The following is a 19,976-nucleotide window of genomic DNA, read 5'->3' as shown; positions in this document are numbered from 1 at the left end:
AAGCCAAACCCTTTGCAATTTTGAGGTTCTTTTTGCAGTGTGCCAAAGCTCTGAATTATGCATAAATGTGACAGTTTAAGAAGGTGCCATTAAATTGTAATGGAAATTTAATGCAGCAGTAACGAGCCTTCCTTTAGGTTCTCATTGAACATTCCAAATCTTCCATATAACATCAGTGCCCCTCTATAACAATTTGAATTTCTGTTTTAATCACAGTATGGTGACGTACAGTGCCAGTTAATTGCACATTTTGTTGATCCACAAAAGAAAAGGATCTACTAGCCTGATCTTGAAACAGGAGAACTCTCAGTTAAGGAACAACTGCCTGAACATGTTACAGTTGTTTGTACTCATGACGGAGTTAATTGCAAAGGTTGCCGGTAGGGAAGCTTCTACTTATACAAACCAAACCACAACACCTGAAATTGGCTAAAAACAACATTCGAACTTTGATCAGAACTAGGTTCAATGGTGATAGCATTTTAGCCAAAAACACCAGAGGTAGGTTTGGTGTAAACAGGTGGGAAAACGAGGATTGCATCATGTCGTAGCACTCCGGTATGCATCAGTACTGTACTGTGTTGCCAACCCAAAATTTTGAAGAACCATAAAGTAGGAAATCGGAGCAGTATTTTCAAGATTTGGAGAACTCTAACCTACTTTCCCATCCTTAAAAAGCTAGTTCCTTTGGAGCATATCTGCTTTACAGACAGATAAAAGCTGTTCCTGAACAGAAAATAATTTTATATGGATTTAAAGAGGTAATTTAGGACCAAGCTTAATCTGGAAAATGTCCCTGAAAGGTAACACAGCAACACATCACGGCAGGTCTGATGTAGCTGCTCAGATCATCACGAGTGGGATAAGACACAATGGTTCAGTCTTTTACTGTCCTTTTTTCTTTCACAGTAAAGTACTGAATGTGCTAAACAGTTAGGAGTGCATAAGAGAGTGAAGGAGTGGATATTTTTGTGCCAACAACTGTTTAGACAGAACAAAAATTGTGTAGTCCTTGTGGGGTGTTCACTAGCTTTTGCTGACTGTCATGTCTTTTTTGTTCTGGTGAACAAGTGTTTGACTGTGCTCAAAAGGAGAAGTATTTGGTGAACCACTCCTGTCTCTGGGGGTCTTGGGCATCATGTCCTGTTTCAATCACCCTCTGTTCCGACGGAATCCTAGATCACCAACAAACACAGTATGTCAACATTAAGTAGTAAAAAGAGATTACCTGTTGTGCTGTCTTAGGTTCCGATGTTAATACTGATAGTTTATCTGCATTGGTGTTGTGGGTGTAATGACCTGATGTACTGATTGTAGTTGTGGTGTAATTGCTGTGGGTGTTCTCGAGGTGGAGAGGCGTTTCTAGTGGCAGGACTCCTGGCTTCTGGATGAGAGGAAACTGGAGTGTTTGTCCGTGACATCAGGATCCTCCGATTCCCCTGATCCAAGCCGGGGAACCCACAGCCCATTGGCAGCTCCACAGGGGGGGATCTGGTGACCTTTGGTGACCCCACCTCCATTGAATTGAGATTCAGCCCACTGCTTACATGTGACAGGCTGTCTTCAACTGTCTGCTTCTGGATGCACAACGAAAGTAGATTTGGAGATGTGTTGGAAATATTTGTAGCCCGGGTTGATAATTGAGTTGTTCGTTTGAGCGTCAAGCTTGGCAATTTAATTGCAAACGTTTCGTCTCCGTTTGAGAAGACGGCATCGGTGCGGATTGAACTGTGTTGGTGCTTGAGTGCTTGCCTTTAAATAGAGGGTTTTTTTTTTTTGTTTTTTTTTGATGTAATACAGCATTAACATTGTTATTCATATTTCGTGGGCGATCTAGTTTGAATAACAACTCTAACGCTGTATTACATCACCCAAAAAAAAGTACTTGAAGGCGAGCACTCGAACCGAGCAATGCAGTTCAGTTTGCACTGATGATGTCTTCTTGAATGGAGACAGAACGTTTGCAATTAAATTGCCAATCTCAGCGCTCAAAGAAACAACTCAAAGTAGATTTGCTTTGCTTGAATGAGTTTGAAGTCTTCCACACACAGTACCTGATGTTTCATATTCATATTTTGCCTCTGTAAAGCTGTCTCAACAGCCTCTCTATTGTGTTCGGAGAGCTACCTAACTTCTTTGCATGTTTCTTCATGTTTGACTTGCTAAAATTTAGAATCAATTTAAGCAGCAGTTCTATTTACAGGACAGCTATGATATTGTTTTTGAAACTGACATTATGAATAGATACATAGGAGTTAGGTGTGTGGGACATTCAAGTTATGAACCGATTTGTGAAAGTAACCTTAAGAGTAGGTGTGAGGCTTCCTAGTCGTGTTCTGGGGTCATATGGCTTCAGTGTTCCATCTCTGCTGAGAGGAGGATGCTGGGATAGCTGATGGAGGTCTTCCTGGAAGACACGAGAATAACACAGAAAGAACCTGGTTTCTACAGGCATGTAGTTGGTGTATGAACCTAAGCCATGTAGTTGGTGTATGAACCTAAGCCCTGTGAACCAGTGAGTAGAGGTGTGTGATGTCTTGTACAAACCACTAGTTTCTTGATGTGCTGGTCTCTCTCAGTCAGCTTGTCTTGCAGTTTAGAAATGGTGTGGAGATCCTCTACTCTCCTCCTCCCCTTCTCCTCTCTTTCTCTCAGCCTACTTTCACATACATTGCATTAAACATGCATAACAGCATACACAAACACATGACAGCTGTATTACATTTAGCAATTTTATGCTCACCAGATACTTGAAGGCTATGCCCCACCTAACGGACCTGATGTCCCTCCAGAAATTCCAGAAAGTTACTCGTGGACAACAGTGAAAAACGCAGCGATTATACACCATTACGACTGATTTGGACTACGCATTTTCTAGTGCTGGGTCTTCGGTTTCCGAATACATTTTTAAAAAAATTGATTAGATTCTGAATCTGCAGTGACAGTGCGGGTGACTATATCATAACGGTTAAATTCAGCTGCACAAGAGAGCAACGAACAACCGGGCCTAGTCAGAATAGGGAATTCTGACTGGTAAAACCCTTTTATGTTGGCCATTATACTGAAAACTGATCCTAAAAGTAAAACGTATTACTGAAAGTAATCTTGTCTTGTCTATTAACACCTTTTTTATAGCAGGGGCGTATGATTAACTACCTACTGGTTATATTTCTCATTTTAATAGCTTGTCATCTAGCTTGCCAACTAGTTAGTAGTGCTCCCTTTTGCTAATAACCAATGTCTTAGCTAAGATAGCTAATGCATTTGCTTTAGTGGTCTAATATAGCTTTTTTTGGTAGGTTAATCATATGTGTATAAGTTATGTGTCTAGCCTTGTAGCTATACACTATCAACACCTCTTCTGCGTGGCTGAATTAAGTGAATTTCTAGTGCTAACTGTGGGGGGACGACGACACGTAAATAAATTGCCAAATGTTAACCACTCGTGTTTGGGAAGATGCTGGATCATTGTGGGAAACGTAGCTTAAACAACAAACAGAAGCTTCGCACTGAGCTATTAATAACAGAAGCTTTCTAGCTAAAGATTGATGTGCATATTGTTGTAATAGCGATTCACGCATATATAAGAAAGTCCATAAATCTGTGTAACCTAATGCAACTGCGTGGAGTTTTGGCCTAGTATGGCTTGAGGCAACAAACAGCAAGTCAATCGGTTAGCTACTACCCTAGTAGCTAGCAAGGCTAGCTGACATCAACTAAAATGGGTGAAGTAATTTCACTTTCTCCGTTTGCCTCTCTTTAGTTTCTTTGCATGCCCATCTTGTTAGAAATGTAGCACTTAAGATCAAGTCGTGGTGTGAGCCCGGCTTTCCACATCCCATAGTTGTGGTAATCTTCAGGCATGAAACGAGCACTACTGGTAATGGAGTTGGCGTATGGTCCTTTCCAATGTGTCCTTTTAAAGTTGACAAATATTTTAGGAATTTTAGCTATTTGTGCATGGGTGTCCCACTGTACATTGAATTATTGCAGCCAAAGACAACACGCCTTTTTGTCATTTTGCATCATCTAGCTACAGTTCAGCTTCTTGAGTTGTTGTCCATCTACGTCATACGTATGACGTTTACGACAGATTCCGAAGACAGCGCGTGGGGCTAAACAAGCAGTATTGATTAAGTTTGTAAAATAAAATTTAAAAAAATTAAAAGGGTTTTCTAACTATCAATAATAAGTTAGAAACTCAGCTTTCGCTATGTTTCTGTGATTGACACGTTCATATTAGCTGGTGCTTAGCCTTTATTTACATTTAATTACACACTCGTTGCAGGTGTGCAGTACGTTTATAGCTCAAGTGCAATTTACATAAGCCGTGCTCTAGCAGCTGGTTTTTAACCACAGGACCACACTGCCTAGAAATGCCATCTCAGCAGGCTATTTAAGTGTATTAAATGATTGGTAAATGTAACAGCAGCAAATGAAGCTCACAAATTTGTGTGTAGTTTTGGCCATCTAGTTTGGTGATGCTCAGGTTTGAGCGTTGTGTTTGTGTGTTGTGCATTATTGATGATGTGGGTGTTGTAGGTACTCAGTTTCCAAGGCGACAATGCGGGCCTGAAGTCGTATCTCGGCAGAGGCAAAGTCTGACGTTATGGTCTGGACCTCCGTTTGGTGGTTTCTTGTTGTGGTGTCTGTCTTGCCCTCATCCTCTCTCTCCTTCCAGGAACTAAACAATGTGGACATTCAAAAATGTCACAATTATTGACTATATATGTCTAGTAAACAAGAAATATTTACTATCACTTAAGTTCAGAACTTTTCGGTGACATTTTTACCTAAGTGGGTGGTGGTGTTTTTGTGAATCACTGTGTATAACTTGGCTCTTATAATTAAACTAGTTAGAAAACTAGCATGGACGCAAGCTTGAATGTCAGCTTACATCAATATTTCCTGTTTGTATATTACTTTTTTTTTGTCAAAGTAAGATAGTTAGAATGTATCATCAGTGTAGCCCTAAGAAAATAATCAGTGCAGTTAAATGCATTTTTTAAGAGGGAATATTTGTAAATGGGCTGTGCATTGAGTTGGTAGTGAGAATTCTTTTGGACAAACAAGGCTTTCGAGGGACACTGTTTCAGAGGAATGTTTGACCCAAGTAGTTGGACAGAAGATCCTTTTTATCTTTCTCATTGTTCGGTAGAATTCAGCTTTATCGTCATGCCAGTTAAAATTTATTGTCTTTTTAATACAGCATACCAAAGAGCTTATTTATTGGTATCACTGGTGCAATCTGCATGATGCTCACAGCACAAATACAAAAAGACAGAGCCCTGAAAGGCAGAGAGCACTACCAGACTATGGGAGTACTATTGTACTATGTAAAGAGTAGTGTACCAAAGCTATGTATAAAGTAGACGGTAATATATAAATGATGAAGTCAATGTCATGCTGGTAATCATCAAAGCAATATGGTTACAGTAAGGCTTGGTTATTGCACTTTGTGGTTCCAATCCCAATTTCCATGAAGAAAAATACTACAACAGTCTACAGTTTAATGAGTGGCACATTAGGTGGGTGGGAATCAGCAGCCAGACAGCTCTAGTATAAAACCTGTCTCATAGTCTGGCTGTGCATGACTAATCTATTACAGCTAACCAGATGGTAGGGAAGCAAAACAGAAGGGAATCTGGGCGCAGTAGGTTGTGGTAATGCAGAGAGCTGTCTATTGCCATAAATGTCCTTTACAAATGGCAGAACACGCTTCTGGTTCCCTGCAGGCTTCTGACCAGCCACTGCGGAGCCGTGCGAGCTGACATCTTCCCCACCGAGGAGGTCCCGATCCAGACTGGATGTCTTCACCCTCTTAATGAAGTGTTTGTCACTAGTGGGCCTTCTTGATTAGAGTGGAGATGAGAGGTCTTGTGGATCTTGAAGCAGTTGCCCTCTCAAAGTTGGCTTCACTGATGAAAACGGGCTTCTGGTTCCCACTCTGCTTCCTGACTCATTGCTCGGGCACAGATTGTTTTCCGCGCTCCAGTCCTCTTGAGGTAACGTCTTCTCCTTGTAGTCTGTCCTGTCGTAGTGTCATTTGACGACGGTGTTATGTCTGGTGGTGGTCGTGGCTTTACAGGGACTGCAGCAATGTGGCCAGACCATTGAGCAAGTCCAGGATTGTGTTAGGTGTGGAATCATAGTACAGACGTGTGACATTTGTTAGCCAGATTCATGAGGATGACATGTGAAATACTGAGCTGAAGGTAATGAACATCCTCGCGTACGTGTCCAGTTGTCAAGGTGCGTTAGTGTAATGTTGGTTGCTGTAGTGATGGCATCTTCAGTGGGGCAGTTTATCCAGGAAGCAGATGGGTGGTATCTTGAATGCTGGCTTTAATGTGGGACATTTCACCTTTCAAAGCACTTCATTATTACGAGCCTGGGTGCAACGGGGCAGTCATTCAAACACATGATGAGAATCTGCTCAGTTGTATTCATGCTGAACTACAGGAGATTGGGCCAGGGACAAGCTGAGGATGTCTCTGCAGCCATCAGCTAGCTGCAGCTGTGTGTAACTCATAACCAGGCAGAACCATGTAGTTGTTTTCAAAACAAGGTTAAGCGATTAGCTTTAGATAGTCATCAAATGAAAATGAAAAATCCAAAGCTTCCCAAAGATGTATAACCTTCCTAACATTTATATAAAGCTGGAAAACTACCAGCATAACCTTTAAAGTAGCATGTAATAAAATGATTTTAAAAAATTATAATATTGGTTGGCAGATGCTCATGTACAGATACTGCTAAATTAGTCTGGATAAGTTTGACAGCACATGTGCCTCCTTGAGAATCTAATCCATGACATGCATAATAAACAAGATGCTGGAAGCACCTCGCCCTACCCGCTCTACCAGGCAAGCTGCAGGAGCTTGTAATTTCTATTTCTCTATGACTTTGTCATCAGAAATTCTCTGACCTGATATTTGCTGCCATAGTGGTTCACTTTAAGCACTTCCCGCAAAATGGAGGTGATTAACTGAACTAAGTGAATTCATGATAAAATGTGGGAAATGATATATTGGTAGATAACTGAAGAACAGTGGTAAAGAACAGTGATATTCATCTCCACACCTCAAATCTAAAATCTGGTCCTGGATTTTGAAATCACTGGTAGTTAATTTGTCATATAATGTACATAACCAAGTTACAGCTCTAAAGGTCTAGGTACTACAGATTTTCCATCCCTACATTACCTAGGACTCTGGTATGGTTATTCATCTACCAAAGATTACAAAATTCCGGACCACAAACTAAATTCAATGTCCAGAGCCGACGACCTCTGGTGTGGATTATGCTACATACTGACTAACCTACTTTTGACGAATAATATTGAAATTTTCAAACACTAATGCGACACAAATCCATTTCAATCATAAGCATATTGCAACTTATAAATGCTAGCAGTTGACTTCTTGGCAAGCAAGACTCTCCTATAAAATCAGGTCATTCGTCTCATTTATCAAGACTGGGCACAGAGTCGATGCTGTTTAAGAGCAATAGCAGTAGGCCTAGACTTTACCATTAAGTGGTAGACCATACAAACTCGCAGAGTGAAGCCGGCGAATGCTGAAGCACGTAGCATGTCATAACTGTCTGTTCTCTGTTGCGTCCCTCACTACAATTCCAAACTTCCCAACACCGCTGTCCATGGATTCTGGAGCAGTGGAAACACATTCTTTGGATTGTTGACTATCGCTGTGCTATATTGCTGGTTGATGGACGACTTGGGGTTTGGCGGATGCAAGGAGGTCTTTGACTTCCAGAATGCTAAGTGCCAACAGTGAAGATTGGTAGAGGAGGGCTAATGGTCTGGGGCTGTTTTTCAGGGTTTGGTTAATGTTAATGCTACAGAAGACAAAAATATTTAGACAACTATATGCTTCTAATGTTGGGGCAGCAGTTTTGGGATGGCCCTTAGAGCTCTGAAAACTCAACACCTTAAACTCAACATCCATTCAGGCCTTTGCCTGAATGGATGCAAATTCTCAGTAGCTCTCCAAAACTTGTGGGAAGCCTTCCTAAAAGAGTAGGGGCTGTTAAGGGTTGCAAGGGGGATAACTCCATTTTAATGCCCATGGTTTTGGACTAAGATGTTCAACAAACCCATAGGAGTGATGGTCAGGTGTCTGCATACTTTTGGCCATAGAGTGTATCTGATTATGTGCTAGCTAATATGAATCCTAGGCTAAGTGTGCATGTTTTTGGAGGAAGGTCAAGGAATTGAAGGAATGGGTTGGACTCCCCCAGCAGCTATGTCTGTCAGACGTTAGAAAGAACTGCAAAATTAATCTATAGCAGCTTTAATTCCTGTTATCTACTCCATTAACTAATGTCATATGGTGTTACCCTTATTGTAAGTAACACCATTTTGAAAATGAAAATCTGACCTTCTGCCTGGGTGTTTGTTGTCAGTGCTGGCCAGTCTCTCGGCTCTGAGCGCGTTCACTTGTTCTTTCAGCTCCTCGTTCGCTCTCTTCAGCTCCTGCACTTCGCTGCTCCTCTCATCCAGCTGTCTCTCCAGTGATTGCAGCCGGTTCTGCTGCTTCAGATCCTGGTGGAGTGGAAGGCGGAAGGGGAGTGTTATCCCTTGTGCTGAGCTTCACCATTAGTGTGCGGGTCGATTATTCGCCCAGGGACCACTTTGTTAGGAAGACACACTCTAGAGTCGTACCTAACAGGCTGTCATACGTTTTATAGTCAAGTGTATGCTGTATTCTATGTCTCTTGGCACCACTATTTGTACTCTGAAGTCAGATGACTGACTGTACAGATGTTCTGACCCCTGTGTGTGTTGTCAACCCTCACAGGCCACTTTATTAGTGACCTGTTTTTGACTAACGCTCACGTGTTAGCTGAATGTTTTTAATATACATCTATGCTGTAAATGCACCTTTGAGTGCTGTGAAATAGTCTATGCAAACATGTATGAATACAGCATTTACATATGCAAAATATCTTTACATCAAATGCCCCTTTTTAAAAAACACTTCAGAAATATTTGCAGAAAATGAGACAAATTACCATGAGTCAGTTAACCTCGAAGCACTGAAACTGATTGAAATATGACTGCTAGTCCATAAGTACAACCGAGTAACTAAGAAACTGTCATCTCGTATGATGAATGTGTGTGAATCACAGGATCACAGAGTACAATAGTGGTGCCACAGGATCATTATCATGGTGTGTGGGCTAGCAGATGAAAGCTTTACCTGTTGCAGGGCCACCATTTGTGTGTGGGTTCGCAGTTCGTTCTGCAGGTCTTCGATCTGCTGCATGTGCCTCTGTGTGACCTGCTTTACCCACTCTGTGTGCTGCTGGGTGAGCTCTGCTTTTTGCTTCTCTACACACATATATACAGGCACATGCAGAGAAGACACACCAGACGCTTTAAAAATGAAACGGTGCATATCATGTAACGGGTCATTTATAGCTGTAGGGCCCGTTTGTGTATGCACCATTTCACTCTATGTCTATTTTTAATGAACACTGAGGCTAGCCATGGCTTCTCGGTGGGTGTTGTGTCTGTGTACTCTTTCCGTTACCGAGCTGTAGTTTATGCTGCGTGTGGAGGCGCTGTCTCTCCACCTGCAGCTCCTCGCTTGCGCGTGTCTCCAGGGCCTGCAGGACACGCTGGTGGTTCAGGTTCTCTGCCCGTAATAGTTCCTCCTCTCGCTGTGGCCAGTCGCACCCCTCCCTCCCTGTGTCTGCCCTCACCGTCTCTTCGTCCTCGTCCTCCTCCTGTACGACCTAAAACGCGCGCACACACACGTGTACACTCAGCGTTCCAAAAGCACACTCAGTATAAGTGAAACAGCAGGTGTATCTTGGCGTGCATGTGCCGTTGACCTGTAACTGCTGTTTCTTCATCAACCGCTCCTTCTCTTGGACGGTACAGTGGAGCTGTACTCGGAGTGATCTGTTCATGTCTCTTGTTTTCTGGATCTCAAGCTTCATTCGTTCCATCTCTCCGTTCCCGGGGCTGCTGTCCCTCCCTCTTTCTCCGGTCCCCCTCTCGGAGAGAGTTCTGTTCTCCTCCAGCTGGAGATACAGCAAGGTGGAGGTTCGCAGAGAATAAGTGAGTGTTTGTGCGTGTGTGTGTGTGTGTGTGTGTGTGTGTGTGTGTGTGCGTGTGTGTGTGTGTGTGTGTGTTACCTGTGTCTGTAGCTCTTCCAGCCTGTGCTGCCAGTGATGATTAAGGTCTTTGATCTCCTTTTCTCTTTCTTTCTGTACATCCGCCACATGATCAGAGAAATTCTTCTCAAACTGCAACCTTCACACATACATACACATACATATAAAAGATCTTTTTTTTAGACTATTCAGAAATGTATAATTGAATTAAGTATGCTTTCTTAATTGGCAAGGCTACACATATGGCCCAGTCTACAGCTGCATCTCAGTCTCAATACACACCTGATCCTCTCCTCCATGCTGTGGTTGGCCTGCTGTAGTATCTCTCTCTCTTTCTTCAGACTGGAGATCTCTGCTTGCAGGCTTTCCTTCTGCAGAGCAAAGTCCCTCTAGAGAATGCAGGCATAGGTAAGTTAATGGGGCAAATGAGGGCTATGGTGGGTGTATGCCAACCTCTCTCTCGCTGGAGTCAGCAAGACCTATACTGGCCAAAAGCACACTGTGTGTGTGGGGGGGGGGGGGCTGGCCTGCATGTACACATGCGCACATACCTGTATTTGCTCTAGGCTATGGTGTGTGTGTTCCAGCTCTCCCCTAAGTCTCTCGCATTCAGGCCCACACACAGGCCCAGCCTTTTCCTTCTCCTGTTCCTGCTCCCTTTCCCGCTCACGCTCTCTCTGTTCCTCTCTCCTCTGTGCTTCCTCCTTCTCCTTCTCCAGTGACTGGATCACTTCCTGCAGTTTGCTTATCTGTGTGAGAAGCATTTAGAGGTATGCCTATTGAAAGCGTTGACACCAGATACGCGTAGTGCCCTAGGCACCGCATATTGATCCAGGGTGATCTGAGCAGCAGTTCTTTTTGTGTGAAACTCTAGGAATGACATATTTAATGCTACTCTTAGTGCTAAACCTTTTTTCATTTTTTTAACAGTTTAAAAGTTTGATATATACACTAGATTGAAGATGTTTTCACTTGCCAAGATACCAGTTTTTGCAAAAAAATGTAAGTGTAAATGCAAAACGGCTTTGAACTTTTTTCTTCCGAACAGATTCTATTTCTTTTTCATATTTGACATGGTTTATTTCTTTAGATGGAATACCATAACTTTAATGGAGCTCCAAAAAACGTTCTCGGAGCTCGGAGCTTTAATACACATTTTACCATATTACATCTATTAAATGATAGGAATGTCAGATAGTCACTCTCTGAAAGCAGGACAGTAAAATTAAATGTATAATATATTTCATTCCGTAGTGTCTTGAACCAGCATAGTTGGAAGAGTTATGCACAAGTATATTTTGGAGGTGGTGCTATAAGAATTATTATGTCTCATGATTATGTATTAGGCTCAGAGATTCTCAGGCTGCCCTGCAATTACTTAGAATAGTCGAGTTATAAAATTCCTTTCCATGACCTCTTTTGCATATATCTCGAATGGCTTAATACTGTATATACACCTTCAAATGATTTTCTCAGCAAGATGGGAATTCCACTGGTCATTTTTCTGTATCGTTCGCTGTTTTTTTTTGTTTTTTGTTTTTTTCTTCTAACCTCTGTGATGGACAGCTGCATTTGCATGCGGAGCTCCTCCCCCTCTGTCACCAGGTGCTGCCTGTCCTCTTCAGCAGCCCTCCTCTGTTCCTCAGCCTGTCAAGGGGGGGGTCACAGGTCATGAACTCAGAAAGGGCGTCACCCCCATTACCGCCACACTGATCCCCCCCCCCCCCCCCCCCACTGCAGGGCTTGGCCCTCACACGTACCTGTTCCTTCGTCCTCCTTTCGGAGTCCAGCGCAGTGTGCACCTGCCGCAGCTCGCTGGCATGCTTGCGGATCACCTCCTCCAGGGCCTTCCGCAGTTGTTCCTTCAGACGTCCCTTCTCCTCCTCCAGCTCCTGCCTGTCCAACCCCCGCTCCTTCTCCACCTCCTGATAGAGGCGCCGGATCTCCTCTGTATGAGCACGCTGCAGCTCTAAACGCATGGAGGACAGGGTGTCTGCGTGCTGGAACACACACACACACACACACGGTGTACACATGACAGATATATACTTAAAGGACACACTTTACTCATGCTTAAAATATAACTGCTCTTTGACAACATCTGTGATTAGTATTATAAAAATAGCCCAATTTGGCCTTTTTAGTTCTTCATCCTTGTTATTTTCTCCTCTGTGAAGAAAAGGTCATTCTCTGCGCATTGATTTTGAATGCAGTGGCGCCTGTTCTCATTGTGTCAATGAGAGGCACTGTGCAGTGATAGAAAGCCATGCAAGTAAATGGAAATGATGACTGCAGAGAAGCATTCTAAGGGAACATCTGCTTGCTAGAACAACACACTGAGCAGAATGATCAAATAGCTTGTAAAATATTCTCCATTAAAAGTGAAATTTCAGTGTCTGGCTGAGACAAGTCTTGTAAACATGAACTGGCAAAAAAATTCACCTTGGTTTACTATGTCTCTTAACTTTTTAGTTCCACTATTTGATGGAGAACATACAAATAAAAATAATACATCAGGACTTTGATTTTGTAATGTACATCTTGTTTAACTTATATGACCTGGTATATATTTAGTGTGTTGATCATGTGTAACCCTGGGAAGTATCTGGGGGCGTGATTTACCCAATTAGACGTTGACACACCTGTTTAAGCACATTTGAGCGCATACCTGTTTGAGCATGCGTGCATGGTCATTTGAACGGCCACTGTTCTGGAGTTCCAGCTCCTTGTTGCGGATGTTGAGGCGGCTCAGCTGTGACCTCAGCTCCTCCACCTCAGCTGAGACCTTCACCTGAGAGGAGCTCTGGCTTAGCAGCTCCTCTACAGAGAGAGGAGTTAAGAGAAAGAGAGAGTGAGAACATAAGGAGGGTTAGAGAGAAACAGAGATGGCTAAGGAAGGAAGGAAGGAAGTAGAAGAGGTGAGAGATGATTAAAGGGAGAGAGAGGGATCTGTCACTAAGCGGCTTTTCAAATGGCACCCTGGTGAAAACCGGCTAATGAACAGGTGCTTAGACCAGATCAAAGCAGTGAAATTTCGCCGCCCATAGCCAAGACGTCCACGGCGATGGCATCTGATTCCATTCTCAAAGGGCAGGGGTTAAATGGTGAGTGTGCCACTCTCCTTTACACTTTACACTACAGACGGGTGTCCAAAGCGTGCCAGGAACCCGTCGGCGTGTGGCTTGCAGAGCGATTTTACCCGACTTGCTTTGCAGTTCGTTCTCTTGCAGCAGCAAGCGCTCCTTCGCCACGGTCAGCTCCTCCTCTGCTTTCTTCGCTGTCCGTTCCGCCTCTGCAACTCGGTAGCGGCCGTTTTCTAGTTGTTCCTCCAGGTCCTAAAGGGGGCGGGGGGGGCGGAGTTTAAATTCTTCGCCACATCTCCTCAAACACCGGTGTGCACTAATGAGTTATAGTCTACACAGTCCCTCTTGGGAAGAGGCACTAGATAGGCTGTCCATTCTTTCCCAAACTCTTTGAATAGTGCTGGATCCTTAGGCTATTTCCATTCACAAAGTAACACAGATTCGTGGACCGGACAGAGCTGGTCTAGGGAATACAATTTCACTGCATACTGAATGTGCTGTTCATCTCTAACCCTGCTATTTCACTACGTTGAATTATACGTACAGTTTTTGGGTTTTTTTTCCATTTAGTGCCTTTTTTGGCTATAAACTGAATGTATTTATAAGTGAAATCTTTCCCATTGATGTTTTGGAGGAGAGCCTACCCATGTGTGCTTCTGTATTTCAGCTGGCTCATCGTTATTTGAAGGACCTTAATGTTAGTCTGTCTTGTAAATGACTTTCTAAAATTCAGTTTTATCCGCATCTTAGAAGATACCAAACCGGGGTGTTTTTTTACATTGGCTTCACTCCTGCAATCAGTGACTGGTCCTGTAAATTCCATTTAAAATCTTCTGACACTTCATTTCACATCATGTTGGTATATTTATTCTTAAATATTTTGTTTAGAATCCATAAATTTAATTTAGATTTTTCTTCCAGAATGTTATCACATCCCTAGTATTGTTTGCCAAAAGAAACCAACTAGGAATCTTTTTTTTATGCTTCTTATGCTATATTGCATAAGATTCTGTAAATACCCAAACCTGAGTCCTCCTTACAATGTACAAAACATAAGGACAATTAAAAACAAATTGAGAGCATTTTTATTGTTTTGTTTTTTTTAAACTTTATTTTCTCAAAACAGTCACTCTGCCTTCTGAGTTGGGTTATTTGTGGGTTGTTTTGCTTTCGTTATTCTGTCCAGTTGGTATCATACAAATCCTGTCAGTTTGCAGATCTTAATTCGGAAGATCTGGTGATTAGTGACTGTTTTCTCCTCCATGGTTGGCCAGGGAAATATTTTTCTTTTAGCGATTCCTCCAGGTAAACCAATCTGACACAATGTAAATGAAGTGAAATACTCTGATTCTGAGGTCGGCAATGACCTTTTCAACATTGGTTGGTCCTCAGCTGTTACTCTTTATTGTTTAGACACTTTCATGTTCTGATTTTTTTTAAAGACCATTTTTATAAAGGTATAACAACCTTTTTTTTTTTCTTTGATTAACTGAATATATACCAGTCAGCCATAGCATTAAAACCATCTGCCTGATATTGCATAGTGCCCCTGTGCTGCTCGGACCTGTTGGAACATTGGCTCCACAAGAGCTCTGAAGTTGTCCTGTGGTATCTTGGCAGCAAGATGTTATAAGCTACTTAAAATCCTTTAAGTCCTCCAAGATGTGAGGTGGAGCTTCCATGGATTAGACTTGTTTTTCTAGCATATCCCACAGATGCTCGATCGAATAGAGATGTAGGGAATTTAGAGGCCAAGAACTGACTGTTCGCTTGCTGCCTTATATATCCCACCCCTTGACAGGTGCCACTGTAATGAGATAATCAATGTTATTTACTTCATCTCTAAGTGGTTATAATGTTTTCTGATTAATGTATGAGACAATGTATATACACTTCTGCTTTGTAGATATAATTAAAATCCAATAATCAAAATCCAGTATGCACTATATAGTAGATAATCTAATGTAATTATTACAGATAATTACATTTAATAGCCAGATTATTGCAGACAGTCTTTCTGTACTGTATAAAACATTTCATAGACTACTTGTACTAAATAAAGGGCACTATGTGCCATCTCTTTCTGCACAGCTGTGAGAGAGAGAAAGAGTGGGTGAGTGATACTAATTAAGGGAATTTATGTCTGACCCTTCTAATCAGCTGGAAATGGAAGCATCACTCACACTAGTAGCCTAATTACAACTTTCCCAGACACACTGGGAGTAGTGTGCGGGTGTGTATACCTCTATTCTCTCTTGCAATTTGCTGATGTGTCTGGTGCAGTCATTCAGCCCCTGTTCTCGTGTTTCCAGCTCCGCCTCCACCTTCTTCAGCCTCTGCTGCAGCATTGCATTGTGGGATTTGCGGTTCTCCTCCTCTTTCTGCTGCCACTGGCTCATGTGCTCATTCAGAATTTGCTGCAGCGTTTTCCTCGCTGCTTCCTGCTCCTCTCGTCTCTCCTCTTCCAAGACCTGCATCCTGCTCCTCCACTCCTCCTTCTCGCTCCTCCACTCCTCCTCTGCCCTTTCTCTGTCCTCCTGCAGGGTCTTGAGCTCTGCCCTCAGCGCGCGCAGCCGCTTCTCGCACTCCTCCTCCAGCCGCTTCCTCTCCTCGACCTCCCTCCTAAGCTCCTCACCCTCTCTCTCCCTCTTCTCCTCCTCCTCCTCCCTCCTCTTCCTCTCGTCTTCCTCTCTTTTCTGGTCCTTATCCCTCTCCTGACTCAGCTGCTGGCACTGCTCCTCCAGGCGGATGTTGTCCTCCTGGACCTGCTGAAGCAGTCGGCGCTGGCTGTCCCTCTCTACCTTCAGGCTTTGGCAGTCCCGCCGCAGGTCCACCGCCTCCTGGGTCAGCATGGCTACATGCTCCACGTACTCCACCTCAGCCCTCTGCCCACGCTCCTCCACCTGAGAAACGTACATGGCCTTATGAAAACAGACCAAAACCGTGTGGCGTACAACATGCGTTTGGAAGTGCGTGTACATATGTTCGACCTCTTCCACTGTGGCCTGGAGCTCTAAGAGGCGGGTTCTGAGGGCTGATGCAGACTCCTCCTCATCCTGACTAGTGGTTGACTGGAGGGTACCCTGGGTCTCCATGGTAGCACGCCGTAGTATGTGCAAGGTCGCTTCTTGTTCCTCATTCTTAGTGTTGAGAGAGTATATCACCTACATACATGCATATTTGTACAACGGACGAGAGGAAAACCAGATGAGAATAAAAAGGAAATAGAACTACAAGAAATATGCTTTAATGCAATTAAATTGATCAATGGATCGTCTTCCAAAATGAAAGTGCACAAAAGTATTCAGTTAAAAAGAGTAAAATGTACTCTGAAATATGCAGTATACAGTAGTAGGTATTTGGACATTATGTTTTTGTTGTATTCAGTTAGGATTAAATTAAAAACAGCAATAATGTTACTTTCTGCTATATGGGCCTTTGATTTTTTGGAATTATGTCCTCAATGGCCATGTTGACTGAGCAGTATTTATTATTTAGTTTGATTGAGTTACAGGCATTCCAGCCACTTTACTGATTTGATTCTCTTAAACTGTACAATTAAATGGATCTAATCACTACTGATCATTTGACTTCGAGCAGGCCTCCAGAATTATGACATGGTCTGTGGTTTGGAGAAACTGGCTTGAAGCGAGGACCAGACCATGAGACCTGTGGCCACCTGTTGCGGCTGTTTGAGGTAAGAAGCTTGCATGCAGAAGAACACGGAAGGTGCACTGGAATCATCGATAGACCCAAGGCTAACTGCAGCAGGTCTGCTCGCTCATCTATCCTACTCACTGACCTCTGATCCCTGGCCGACCAAATGGGAATACCGCAGGCCACCGCTGATAATTGATTACTATCGATGACTGACTATGCTGCATTTCTATTTTGCGAAAAAAACCATGCAGCTTGTTGACGACATCGGCAGGTTTGGTGGCTCAGCTCCTCTCGTGCTAAGAAGACTAGGAAACCTGGGAAGTCTCATCACTGAATTGGATTTGCAAAGGTGCTCTGTGTGTTTCTTAAAGAATGAGCCATAAACAGGAGACCTCTATGAGGTCTTCGGCAAACTGTACAGCCCAAGGTTTTTTTTTTTCTCCCTTTGTAGCTGTGAACATCAGTCCACCTGTAGGGAACCCGTAGGGAGGACACAACGACCAGACGCACGGCTTATTTGAGGGAGACTCTGTGGAGTCAAACCACGCAAGGCAGCTGGATCCGACTGCAATCCCTGTCATGTGCATACCAGCTAGCGCCAATAAGCCCCCAGACCCAGCACCGTTATATCAGTGTCAAAGAAGCCCACCGTGTCCTGCCTTAATGACTATTGCCTTGGAGACCTCACATCAGTTGCAAACACGGGTCCAGTTTCATCATCCAGGTCGGCGATGACACAACAGTAGTGGGCCTCATTAGCAACACACACCAAACTGGAGGACAAGCGGTCCCATCCCCCACTATCATCCAACAGAAGCCTGCCTGTTTCACTGCTTGTTGAGTTTCCCAGCCACAACCACCAGACCTTAAAGAAGCACACGACAGCATATTGATTTTTCTCCTCCATGCAACCCTTTCTTTCTTCCCCCTAGCCTCCCACATAACCCTATCGATTTTGATACCTCTTGAATTTTTGAACACATTTGCAACGAACTTCTCAGGTATTGACTCAAAGCTCACGGCGGAATTGCATACTTGTCAGCACAGTTCCTGCTACTAAAAAAAAACCAAAACAAAACAAAAAAAACCCACCTCAAGCATGTCTGTTTTTTTAGTTGTCAAGTGAAGGCCTAATTAGCTAATACTTGTCAGTTGAAGGCCTAATCAGCTAATAAAGATCCAAGCCTTTGAGACACCTTGGAGGTGGGAAGGAGAGAAGTAGAGTAGATGGGGGTAAGATCACGCTAGGCCAAGGAGTACCTTGAAGGTGAGGATAAGCATGCTACAGTGCAACACAAGCCTTGACTAGGAGCCAGTGCAGATTTGTGAGAGAAGCGTTTAAGAGATGGAAGAGGGTGTTGCAACCAGCAGAACACGCTTATGTCTTATGTGTATTACTGTTATTATTATTTTTGTTACTTTTTAATAGTATTGGTTATTAATGATTCTCTTTTTTTTCCCTCTCAGATCTGGACAGAAGATAAGTGCTGGTCTTGAAGAGAGCCCCTGGGGCGAGAACAATGTAATAAACCTAATATAACAGCGACCAAAAACCAATCAACCAGTTCTGCTTGAGTATCTACAACAGAATTGCATAAATGACTACTGAACGTGTCCCAGAAGAGTGACGGACCTTTCGAAATGGCCTAAGGCATAAAGTTAAATATCTTATTAGTCTACACCATGTACCTGTCCAGAACCCACACTGCCTATGTATCAGCCAATTTCTAATTCATCCCAAAATCCTAACACAAATCCTAACCTATAAGTATAGAATTCCATAATTATATATGTGTATGTGTGTGCATGTGTGTTTACAGATTATGGAGATTGTCAAGTAGATGGGCTGATTATACAATTGGATTAGATGTTGACCGCCTCTGGGGCTGATGCTGCTCTGATCTCAGACCAGTGAACCATACTTAAAAACAGACTGTAACAGAAAGACAGTGAGAGATTAAGAAAGACATCCTGGCCTGAGGTGAGTGGGTTCAAGGAATAGTGCACATGTCTTATTTAGGCAATCAATCTCATCATGTCCCTTCCAGTCTGCAGATAAAGACTTCAATCTATTGAAACAGGCTAAATACAATTGGAGGTTAGGAGTGAATTCTGAGACACCACCTGACCTTCCAATGGTTCTTTTATCTGCCATCAGTGAAGAGTTGGACACTGCTGCAGCAACTCAGTTCTGGCTGATTTTCCGGGGAAAGGAAAATAATAAATGGAAGAGAGGAAGTAGAGTCAGAAGAGGGCTGAAATGAAAACTAACAAAGGTAAGAAAATATACCTAATCAGGGAGGTGTAGCCATTACGAGGAGGACTGTTCGCTTTTATCTACTAAAATTAGCATTAGAATTTGAGTTTTTGCTATGTATTTGTACTGTATAAATGTATGTATTACAGGTAACATACTATTAAAATATTAAACATAAAACATTATCATGCCTTTTTATTATTTATTTATTACTATTAGTAGTAGTAGTAGTAGTAGTAGTAGTAGTAGCAGTATATATTTTTGATTAATGACGGACAGACAAACTGTCACGATACAGCCCCTCCCCCCAAACGTCTCCCTAGGTGTGTGTGTGTGTGTGTGTGTGTGTTCATCTGTGTGGCCACGCCCCCATGTGTTTCACACCTTCTCCTCTTTGTGTTGTTAATGTGTGCATATATAAATCCTTCATGTTAATGTTTTCAGTGTTTGATCCCATGATAGCCTTAGTCCTATGTTGTCTTCCATGTCTCTAAATAAACGTCATTGTATGCATCACGGCTCCTCTTTTGCATCCTGCCAAGCCTCCCTGCATTACACAAACAAACAAACAAAAATAGATGTCCAGCTGAATGGTAAAATTTGGGCATCCACCATACATTATAGCAGATGGACTAAAAAGTTAATGTGCCTTGTTGCTTGAAAATATTAAGAAGGTATTTTAATATTAACCTTTCTACAGTTAGTAGAACAAAGATTATATGTGAAATGGGTACAGATGGCAATATGACAGTGAATAATCTAAAGACACCTGGTGGACCTTGGCTCCTGTCAGCCTGGTAAAAAAACAGGACTGACTCTTAAACTCCTGTCAG

At 42.8% G+C, this 19,976-nt stretch overlaps 1 protein-coding gene across 3 annotated transcripts in view; it reads right to left on the bottom strand.

The window, feature by feature from the left end:
• Positions 1-89: 89 nt before the first annotated feature.
• Positions 90-19,976, bottom strand: part of fam184b (family with sequence similarity 184 member B) — a 25,738-nt gene continuing 5,851 nt past the window's right edge. Inside the window, exons 2-19 of one of the 3 annotated variants that reach the window (XM_027016551.2) lie at positions 16,217-16,390; positions 15,470-16,129; positions 13,343-13,478; positions 12,812-12,963; positions 11,904-12,143; positions 11,695-11,790; positions 10,695-10,892; positions 10,426-10,532; positions 10,165-10,282; positions 9,859-10,050; positions 9,555-9,759; positions 9,222-9,352; positions 8,400-8,563; positions 4,547-4,684; positions 2,548-2,659; positions 2,303-2,407; positions 1,300-1,577; positions 90-1,175 (exon numbers count right to left, since the gene is read on the bottom strand). In XM_027016551.2, coding sequence (XP_026872352.2) covers positions 1,085-1,175; positions 1,300-1,577; positions 2,303-2,407; positions 2,548-2,659; positions 4,547-4,684; positions 8,400-8,563; positions 9,222-9,352; positions 9,555-9,759; positions 9,859-10,050; positions 10,165-10,282; positions 10,426-10,532; positions 10,695-10,892; positions 11,695-11,790; positions 11,904-12,143; positions 12,812-12,963; positions 13,343-13,478; positions 15,470-16,129; positions 16,217-16,390 — 3,297 coding nt within the window. In that variant the 3' untranslated portion in view covers positions 90-1,084. Of the gene's footprint in view, positions 1,176-1,299; positions 1,578-2,302; positions 2,408-2,547; positions 2,660-2,743; positions 4,685-8,399; positions 8,564-9,221; positions 9,353-9,554; positions 9,760-9,858; positions 10,051-10,164; positions 10,283-10,425; positions 10,533-10,694; positions 10,893-11,694; positions 11,791-11,903; positions 12,144-12,811; positions 12,964-13,342; positions 13,479-15,469; positions 16,130-16,216; positions 16,391-19,976 lie in introns of those variants that run through there. The other 2 variants (XM_027016552.2, XR_004776489.1) reach the window with 2 other exon arrangements.

This window comes from Electrophorus electricus, chromosome 9, assembly GCF_013358815.1.
Source record: "Electrophorus electricus isolate fEleEle1 chromosome 9, fEleEle1.pri, whole genome shotgun sequence".
NCBI lineage: Eukaryota > Metazoa > Chordata > Actinopteri > Gymnotiformes > Gymnotidae > Electrophorus > Electrophorus electricus.
This window is presented reverse-complemented; position numbering and strand designations above follow the sequence as displayed.